The sequence below is a fragment of the Canis lupus genome, chromosome 13 (genome assembly GCF_048164855.1).
Source record: "Canis lupus baileyi chromosome 13, mCanLup2.hap1, whole genome shotgun sequence".
NCBI lineage: Eukaryota > Metazoa > Chordata > Mammalia > Carnivora > Canidae > Canis > Canis lupus.
In genome coordinates this window covers 23,883,599-23,894,000 of record NC_132850.1, presented here as the reverse complement: position 1 = coordinate 23,894,000, position 10,402 = coordinate 23,883,599, and the positions used below count along the sequence as shown (strand labels likewise).

Genomic DNA, 10,402 nt, shown 5'->3' with positions numbered 1-10,402 from the left:
CGAATGCAAACTAGCTTATGGTTTTTAAGAATGACAAATATTTTTCTATTCAATCTTCACTTAAAATCACTAGGCAGGCAAGTGATAGCTACCAATTTTACCCAGCCTATGGTAAGTTGCACCCTTCTGGATACAAATAGGTGGATCAGTGAAGGAAGAAGTCTTCAGAAGTATCACACACTTCTTCCTTTGCACACACTTACCTTGTTGAATGATGAAATCATCAGATTGAATGTCATTGTAGTTTCCACATAAACCACACGATTTCCCTTTATGCTCCTGGGACAGTTTGAGGTAAACTGCAGATATTCCATCCCAAGCCAATGAAAAACCAAAGGTTGTTTTCACAAGAATATAGTCAGCTAGTTTCTCAATGAAAATCTGCCCAATAGTCTGAGGCAACGTTAAACTTGAAAAAATAGAACAAAGCGAATTTAAGAATTAAATTCATTACAGATGCTCTATTTCTTTCTTGAAGTGACTGAGAAATAAATAAAAGATAATTATTATTCAAAATTATTGAATAAACTATGCAGCTAGATTTCCTAAACAACCATCTTGTGGGAAATCTCACCATTTAGTATTGAAATAAAAAGACAACAAAAAATGGTACCTGTTACCTCCACTGGTAAAGATTTTCTACATATAATTGGATACTTCTTTCAACCAACTAAAAATACATTTCTGCTAAACATCAGTGACTTCATAAATCTGGAAATAACCCTGTCTGTTTAGAACAATAGGAGGTAAATGTTTTTATTTCTATCTAGAAAATACGAGATAATCTAAAAATGCTGGTCAACAATTTTGAAGTAAAGAGAAACAGTGGTGAACATATAAACACGCTGAGTTCTGATTTTGTTTAATTTTGCTTTAAACTTGGCTGTAAGGAGCTTCTATCCCCAAAATGTCACCTTGGTAGAAGTCATTGTTTTCCAAAAGAAAAATGTCTGGGCATGATTAATTATAATTTACATTTTTAATACTGCAAAGTACATTATTAAAAATGTAAAATACTTTGTAATACAGTAATACATAGGGGTTATATTCCTACTTTTTTTTTTCTTTTTATTCCTACTTTTAAAATTGGATATAATTGGGTCTATTTACACAAGAGTCATACTGAATATTTAAACTACTGATCCAATGTCTAGTCTTTCCACTTTTTACAAATATGTACACATAGGAAAGAAGTGGGAAAATGTAATAATTAAGAAAACTAAGCAATTAGATATTTTAAGAGCACAGTAAGTCACCTAAAATACTTCAGAAAGATCACTGGTTTCCTCCCACCCACAAGTATTACAGAAAAGAGCAGGTGCTAATAATTGAGAAGATGCAAGGAAAAGTCATTTTTACTAAAATAGTCATGCTAAATGAAGCTTATAACTATAATATGAGTGAGGAGGGAGGCTGGTTGGTCTACTCATACATGTCTCTCAAAAACTTCAAATTAGAGAGTTCCTTTCCAGAAACAGCATGATCCAAGGAACAAAAACTATAAAACCAAACATATTCATTAACAAAGTGATAAACCTCCCAAGAAACAATTCAGAATATCTGCAATCACTTGTACAGAGCTGTTTGAAGATAATTTCTTATGGGGAGTTAGCTACAAGAATAGGAAAATTACCAAACTTTGCATTGGAGAATAAATGTGACTCTAGTTAACTACTGCCATAATCTATTCTTATTAAAAATCATAAGCATGAAAAATTCATATTAAATTCACAGTCAAAGCCAGTATGAGTAATATCATTTAAATTTGTGAGTTTATAATGGCTATACTCGAGAAAAGTAAATCATGGTTTATAAAGATATTTCATAGCTACAGGATGTTAAGTGTATGAAGATAAAGTTGTTCTGCTGTGGGTATTTATTGGTTTGGTCATTTGTCATTTGGTTCTTTCACAACAAATCTGATGAAATACACAATTTTTGAAAATAAAAGATGCCTAACTGTGATACTCCAGCTGTGTATAACATAAAACAATGCTAGTAGACATGGGGCATAATAGTAAAAATTAGATAATCTCCCATAAATTTAAGAAAAATTCTGTGCAACCTAGTCAGGAAACATTCACAATGCAAACTAAAATGAATGTACAAATTAATGCTGAAAATTATTCATGAGTTCATATGTACCAAAACCCTTCATTTCACAGGTGAAAGAACCAAAGTGCAGACAGGGAAGGTGCAATTTGCAGAGCCTTGTACATTTGATTTGATTTTATTTGATTTTGGCAAATATTTCTCAAACACCTGCTTTGAGTTAGGCCCTAGGCCAGGTGCAGCATTATTATAAGCAACTTAGCTGAATAATAAGAAAACCATCCTCTTTCCATCATATAAATCATACAAATGGAATCTAACATACAAATGGAAATCCTCAAAGAAATATTTTCTCTAAGATTTAACAAAGAGTTAGTGTCCCTGAAAATCTACCTGCATGGCATTGGTATTTTTGTTTTATAAAATGTAATGATTTTTAAAGGGACCCATTATATTACCCCAAATCCCATATAAGGAATTCTAAATTACTATTTAAATTAAGCTCCAAGAAATACATATGCAATTGCATTGTTTTCCCATTCAAAAGGCTCAGTTTTAGGGTATCCCTGGGTGGCTCGGGGGTTCAGCGCCTGCCTTCAGCCCAGGGTGTGATCCTGGAGTCCCGGGATCAAGTCCCATGTCAAGCTCCCTGCATGGAGCCTGCTTCTCCCTCTGCCTCTCTCTCTCTCTGTGTTTATCATGAATAAATAAATAAATATTAAAACAAACAAACAAACAAAAAACAAAAGGCTCAGTTTCAGAGGCACATGGGTGGTTCAGTGGTTGAAGATCTGTCTTTGGCTCAGGGTGTGGTCTCAGGGTCCTAGGATCAAGTTCCACAGCAGGCTCCCCATAGGGAGCCTGCTTCTCCCTCTGCCTCTCTCTCTCTGTGTCTCTCATGAATAAGTAAATACTTTTTTTTTAAGGCTCAGCTTTCTTTTCTAAGAAAATGAGAAGTACAGAGCCCAAATGATCAAGAAAATAAGCCTGAGAGATGTGAGGGACTGCCTAGGGTCCCCTGACTGTGACAAAGCTTAGATCAGAGTGGCTGCCTGGTACTTCAACCAAAACCCTTTATGCTATCACCTGCTGTCTCTTGAGGAATCTAAACTAAAAAAAAGTACATAGCTTGGTAAAGCCATTGTGCCGGAAAGAATCCCCAGGGTTCAAATGAATTCTAAATGATAGAATTGTTCCATCCCACAATTTACTTTTTCTGGCATAGCTCAGCAAGAAATATTATAAAATGGGTAATTCTATAATTACTTAAATTGAAGGGTGGATTATTCCACAGTGTTCCTACTTTACATGTATAAAGCCTTTCTTCAAACTATAAACATCCCCTTCCCCAAAACTCCCAGGTCTTATTCCTGTTAGGTAGGAAGGCAAAACTGGGCCTTCCTCTGATCTATTCAAGAAAGCCAGTTATTTATTGGTTCTGAATCTTTGTCAGAACACTAATGAAAAGTCTCAAGTGGCACTCAAGCCTAATTCACACAAATTTGGGAAAGACTTCCAAAGGTTTAATTTTATTTTAAGTTACTGCTAAGGAAGGATGGAAAGGAGGAAGGAAAGAAGGAAGGGAGGGAGGGAGGGGGAAGGGGGAAGAAAGGAACAGAGAGAAAAAGAAAAAGAAAAAGAAAAAGAAAAAGAAAAAGAAAAAGAAAAAGAAAAAGAAAAAAAAGAAAGAAAGAAAGAAGAAAGAAAGAAAGAAAGAAAGAAAGAAAGAAAGAAAGAAAGAAAGAAAAAGAAAAAAGAAGAAAGGAAAAGAAAAGATTTAAGAAAGAGGGCAAGAATAATTGAAGGGTTGAACTATGAAGATTCCTCCTGAATCTCTCCTAGAAAAAGATGTGATAATCTCATCTGTACCTATGCAAACGTAAATGTGTCCTGTACAAACTAGGGAGGTTAAACTGCTTAGATTCTGGTCACCTGACCGGCCTTGGAGCTTGCTAAAGTTTTAATGTCTGTATGAGATAACTTTAAGATTATTGTTTGAAAGAAATTCTCTCTTCCTACTCTCCATAATTCAATTCCGGGCATGAGATGTTTGGAAATTCTATCAATCCATAACGTTATTTTCATTATGTCATTGATCCTATCTTACCTGAATCCATTCTTTTTTATTTCATGCCCGTAAATTCGAATTTCCTCTTGGTCTGAAAAGAAGAGGCTGATTGATCGATAACAGGAATACACCGAACCACGGCACTTAGGGCTATTATGAACCTTGAAGGGGGGAAAATGAGAAGAAAGCATAGGAACCAACAACACATATGTAGGCCTTCATTTGAGTCGCCAAGTCACAACGACTGTCTACTGTTCCACAGCAATGTTAGACCTATGACATTTTACAAAATTACAACCATATTTAGGATTTTCAAGAGAAAAAAAAGGATTTACCGCAGAAATTAGATGACAAAATTCACTTTATAAAATACAAGATAATTCAGCATATTTTTTAAATGAGCTGATCTTTACATTTTGAGTGTCAATATATTTTTCAAGATTTTATTTAAATGCAAGTTAGTCCATATATAGTGTATTACTAGTTTCAGGGGTAAAATTTAGTGATTCGTCGGTTGCACACAACACCCAGTGCTCATCACAACAAGTGCTTTCCTAATGCCCATCACCCAGTTACTCCATCCCTCCTCCCACCTCCCTCCAGCAACCCTATTTGTTCCCTATTGTTAAGAGTCTCTTATGGTTTACCTCCCTCTCTGTTTTCATTTTATTTTGCTTCCTATTCCCCTATGTTCAACTGTTTTGTTTCTTAAATTCCACACATGAGTGAGACCATAAGGTATTTGTGTTTCTCTGATTGACTTCTTATTCTAAAGATACAAGGTATGTAACAGGAAAAAAAATAGTTCTGACAGGAAGACAGTAGAGCACCACAAAGAAGCATATTTGTAGTTTTCATGTCCGTGTCATGTTAGAGACTCATGAAATGGAGCTCTTCACAATGCAATAGTTAAAGGTTGCGAAAGTAACTAATAACCTCTCTAAAAATAAAATTGCTCTGAAAATAAAAATAACATTTTAGGGAAGACAAAGATTACTTCTCAGAACTTGATGGGAAAATTAGTTGACTGGAAAGAAAGAGAGAGAGAGGAAAAAAGAAAGAAAGAAAGAAAGAAAGAAAGAAAGAAAGGAAGGAAGGAAGGAAGGAAGGAAGGAAGGAAGGAAGGAAGGAAGGAAGGAAGAAAGAAAGAAAGAAAGAAAGAAAGAAAGAAAGAAAGAAAGACAGGAAGAAAGAAAAGAAAAAAGAAAAGAAAAGAAAAGAAAAGAAAAGAAAAAAGAAAAGAATAAAGAAAACAAGAAGAGAAGGAAGGAGAAGAATGTTAGATTTTCTTACTCTATTCCAAAGTTAATTTCAAAGATTCAAAAAGCAAACTATAAATATCTGATCATATTGAGAAGAAATGTATCAAGTTAGAGAGTTTGAAGAAAAAGAAGCATTAGTGTTTGGAGTATAGAAAATGCAGCAAATAAAAAATGGAATAATTACTAATTCTATACAAATGCACAAAGAAGAAAAATAAAATCATAACAAACTATTGGGCTTATCTCTAAACAATATTTATATGAATTCATATATTTACAATATTTAAATGACAATAATCTAAAAACCAGATATCATTTAACCTAAAATGTGATATGACTGCAAAGAGGAGGGAAGGAAAATATGTGTGTGTCTGTGTGTATGTATGTGTGTGTAAGTTAGGGGCTGGAGGGTGGTACAACAAAGATGATTCCATCCGTAGTAGGAAATGACTGAGTAAGGCCTAACTTTGAAAGATTAAAAAAATAATAGCATATTTTGGCATGTACGATAAAAATCAGAAGAAACAGCTTAAAGAGCTGAAGTAAAAAAATTAAATTAAATTAAAAAAAAAAAAAGAGCTGAAATGCCTATGCCTATGAGGAGCCAGATTTTAGCTAGGGTTGAGAGTCAAGATAGGCAGGGGCTACACTTTCACTTCACATGCCTTAGAAGAATTTTTTTAACTATGTATATGTATTATTTTTATGAAAGTAAAATTAAATTTAAAAAGAATTAAATTTAGAAAGAAAAAGAAAAGGATCAGGAATATAAAAAGGATAGATGCATAAAGACGTTTGTCAAAATGTCTACTATGATACTGAAAAAAAATTTTTTTTAATTTTCTTTATTTATAACTAGACACACACACACAGAGAGAGAGAGAGAGAGGCAGAGACAAAGGCAGAGGGAGAAGCAGACTCCGTGAGGGGAGCCCAATGCAGGACTTGATCCCAGGATCCCAGAATCAAGTCCTGAGCTGAAGGCAGACGCTTAACCACTGAGCCACCCAGGTGTCCCTGAAAATATTTTTTAAAATCTACATTTCTAGAACAGAATATAAGTAAATAACTTGAGTACTCTGTAAGTTGGAACAAATACAGCTAACAAAATTTTAGTTTTTCAAGAATACTTGACATGGAGGTAAGTTCTTGACATAACTACCAGGTGAAAATCACCACAGAAAATTATACATAGTATGATTTCAAGATTATAAATGTGTTTAAAATTCAGAGGCAAAAAGAGTAGAAGAACTCAGCAGCGGTTAACTCTTTCAATTTTTTATTTAAATTCTAGTTAGTTAACATATAGTGTAACATTGGTTTCAGGAGTAGAATTTAGTGATTCATCACTTATATATAACGCCCAGTGCCCATCATCTAGAGTGCCTGCTTAATACCCATCACCCAGCTAGCCCATCCCTGACACCCCATCCATCAACTCTCAGTTTGTTCTCTACCCTTAAGAGTTTCTCATGGTTTGCTTCCCTCTCTTTTTTTTCCCTCTTCCCATATGTTCATCTGTTTGCTTCTTAAATTCCACAAATGAGTGAAACCATGTGGTATTTGTCTTTCTCTGGTTGACTTAATTTGCTTAACATGATACACTCTAGCTCCATCCATGTTGTTGCAAATGGCAAGATTTCATTATTTTTGATGGCTCACTAATATTCTGGAAAACAGTACAGAGTTTCCTCAAAAAGTTAAAAATGAAGTTAAAAAATACCACCCAGCAATTGCACTACTAGGTATTTACCCAAAGGATAAAAAAAATACAGATTCAAAGGGGCACATCTCCCCACAATTATTAACAATAGCCAAACTATGGAAATAGCCCAAATTCCATTGACTGAAGAATGGATAAAGAAGATGTGGTGTATATAGAAGTCTATACAGCAGCAATTCTAACATTATTTTTTTAGACTTCTCTGAAGTTTTCAAATTTTCTATAAGAAAAGTGAACTACTTCAGGGCACCTGGGTGGCTCAGTCCATTAAGGGTCTGCCTTCAGCTCAGGTCATGATCCTGGGGTCCTGGGATTGAGCCCCAAGTTGGGCTCCCTGCTCAGCAGGGAGCCTGCCTCTCCATCTCTCACTGCCCATCTCTCACTCATGTTCTCTCTATCTATCTCTCAAATAAATTTTTAAAATCTCCTAGAAAGAAAAGAGAAAAGAAAAGAAAAGAAAAGAAAAGAAAAGAAAAGAAAAGAAAAGAAAGAAAAGAAAAAAGAAAAGAAAAGAAAAGAAAAAAGAAAAGAAAAGAAAAAAGAAAAGAAGAGAGAGAAAGAAAGAAAGAAAGAAAGAAAGAAAGAAAGAAAGAAAGAAAAGGGACTACTTCTATAATCATAGAAAAGAAAAGAGAAAGAAAAGAAAAGGGACTACTTCTATAATCTCCTAGAAAGAAAAGAAAAAAGAAAAGAAAAGAAAAGAAAAGAAAAGGAAAAGAAAGAAAAGAAAAGGAAAAGAAAGAAAAGAAAAGAAAAGAGAAAAGAAAAGAAAAGAAAAGAAAGAGAAAGAAAGAAAAGAGACTACTTCTATAATCAGGGGAAAGATGACATTTAAAGCAGATGGATTGTTGGCAAATTGAACACCAATAAAAAATAAATTTATATAAAAAAAAATAAAGAAAAAAAATAAAGCAGTTGGATTTGTTGCCTAGAAAGAAGATTCCAGCAGCCAAAACAGAGCCAAGTAGAAACAAAATTAACTCTGGGAGCACAGTTCAGCATTGTGTGCTATTATCAAGGGATAGATTATCTAGTTGACACTTTATTCTTCAAAAGGGTGAGACCCTGGACACGAACATTTCAATGAGGGAGTCAGAAGGTGTTAGAAGGTGTTACAGTGATAAACCCAGCGAGACAGACAATAAGTGATTGGAAACAAGAGCCCGGTAAATACTGAAGCTGCGTGCCAATAACTTCTAGAGAGACACAGAACTTTTTATCCTTATGCCCCATAAGTTAACTTTCAATAGGCCTCATTTCCTTTCTGGGTCACAAGTCTTTTGTTGCTCTTAAAAGCTTCAAGGCCTACTTTTTAATATTTGCACCACCTAGGAGAGGAGAATTTAGGCAACTCCAATGTAAGGTAGAAAGGGGAAAAGGAAACAGAGGTTCAAGCAAATGACACCTATGGAGGGTTTTAGCTTCTGAACAGGACAGCACAGCAGTTTCCTGACTAGGCTTTGAGATAGCTGAGAAAAGTCATGGGAAGGTAGTGAGACAGGGAAAGAGGTCCCTGACTTTTTTACTGCAACTAGAGTCACTAGTCACTGCAGCTTGCATTTTGAGCTGTCTCTTAAGAATTCTTCCAAATAGAGAATTCAACTAAGCACTAACTCTCTGAGCTCAAGTATATAGTATGGACCGACCTAGTAACTAGCTGCCTGTCTCTGTGTCCTCTGGCCCGTGCTTCTGTGCTCTGTCTCCTGATTTACACTAAAGGGGGCCTCCAAAAAAATTAACCCAGGGGTACATCACAGTGGTAGTGTCAGGAAGGAAATATGTAGGAGTAATTTGGTTAGTGCCCGAACCCACTCCCTCTTAAAATGTTTGATTAAATCTAAAGAATGGGGATACCACCTGGAGTTGATATAGACATCCTGTATTGCCTCTAACTCTCTCCCACATGGATTCAAACCCTTCCTCTCTCAGTCCAAGGCTCCATCCCATTGGAATATACTCAGTTTAGTTACAAATTGTGTATATCCCATTAAGAACCAATCCTTCTCCTTCCCCAGTCAGAGTCCTGAGTATTCGTGATATGATTATAGTGTATTTTCCATCATTTGTCCAGTCCTTTAAAAATAGAGACTTTGGGGCAGCCTGGGTGGCTCAGTGGTTTAGCGCCTGCCTTCGGCCCAGGGCCTGATCCTGGAGTCCTGGGATTGAGTCCCACATCGGGCTCCCTGCATGGAGCCTGCTTCTCCCTCTGCCTGTGTCTCTGCCTCTCTCTCTCTCTCTCTCTCTCCCTGTGTCTCAGGAATAAATAAATAAAATCTTAAAAAAATAAAAATAGAGACTTTGTCAGGAAAAAAATCTTTATGTTAATTATACCCTGGGATCACCTACCCATACGGTGTATCGAGGCTCCAAATTACCACAGTCCTTTGCAAAAATGTAAGAACAGTTTCCTGGGAAATAATAGTAAATGCCATCAAAAGTTTCAAAGTGGTACTGTCCCCAGGTTTTGCAAATCCCATCTCTGCCATTGCCCATGTTTGGCACTGAAAAAAAAAATAGGATCATATTTAGTAGAATAAAAGAAATTATACCCTGTTTCTGGCAAGGTTCAGTTATGGTAAGTGATTCTAATTTTCATTAAAGTAAATACTTTCTACTTTAGTGGTCAATATCACAGAAAGAAATAACCAACACAAAATTATGAGTTGCCCTCAAAACTATTAAGCTCTCCTAAAGGAAAATATGGTAATATGGTCTCCAGGTTGTTTCGAAGAAAGGTTTTATGTTTGAAACTTCCTTAGTTTTTGCTTCCAAAGAAAGACTGAAAGAAGAGAAGAGTAGGGAAAATGACATAGTAAAAGAAGGTAATAGTGACAAAACAAACACAATGGCTCAGAAAAGAAAGAAATGTCACTACTGAGTGTCCTAAAAATTTGCATAGGAAGCATTAGAGTGCTCCAGACTTTGTACTTCTTTCAAAAATATCTTAATAGTGTCCACGGAGAAAAATAACCACTGACAACAGAAAGAGCATGTTTATATGATGTCTGAGACCTCGGGACGGGGAGCATTAGTCATCCAAAGTATGCTGGAATTTAGGAATTCATAGCCTTAAACTGGCCAAATTTCAAGCAATATTCATCTTAAATTATATGACTTCATCTCCTATTGTCTCCATGACTACATCCCTTCTCTTATGGAGAACCCTCTATTCTATTTTGATTTTCTAGACCCTTCCCTTTAGAGTAATATGCAAATCAATATGCAAACCTCTACTGAGCACTCAATGTAAAGCATTTTAATACATGCTATAGGAAACATGGAGATAAGACACAATCA

At 35.4% G+C, this 10,402-nt stretch overlaps 1 protein-coding gene across 3 annotated transcripts in view; it reads right to left on the bottom strand.

The window, feature by feature from the left end:
• Nucleotides 1–10,402, bottom strand: part of OTOGL (otogelin like) — a 131,750-nt gene that overhangs the window by 111,763 nt on the left and 9,585 nt on the right. For all 3 annotated transcript variants that reach the window (XM_072772890.1, XM_072772892.1, XM_072772891.1), the window contains 3 exons: nucleotides 9,452–9,606; nucleotides 4,160–4,281; nucleotides 204–409 (listed from right to left, as the gene is read on the bottom strand). In XM_072772890.1, the coding sequence (XP_072628991.1) occupies nucleotides 204–409; nucleotides 4,160–4,281; nucleotides 9,452–9,606 (483 nt within the window). The remainder of the gene's footprint in view (nucleotides 1–203; nucleotides 410–4,159; nucleotides 4,282–9,451; nucleotides 9,607–10,402) is intronic.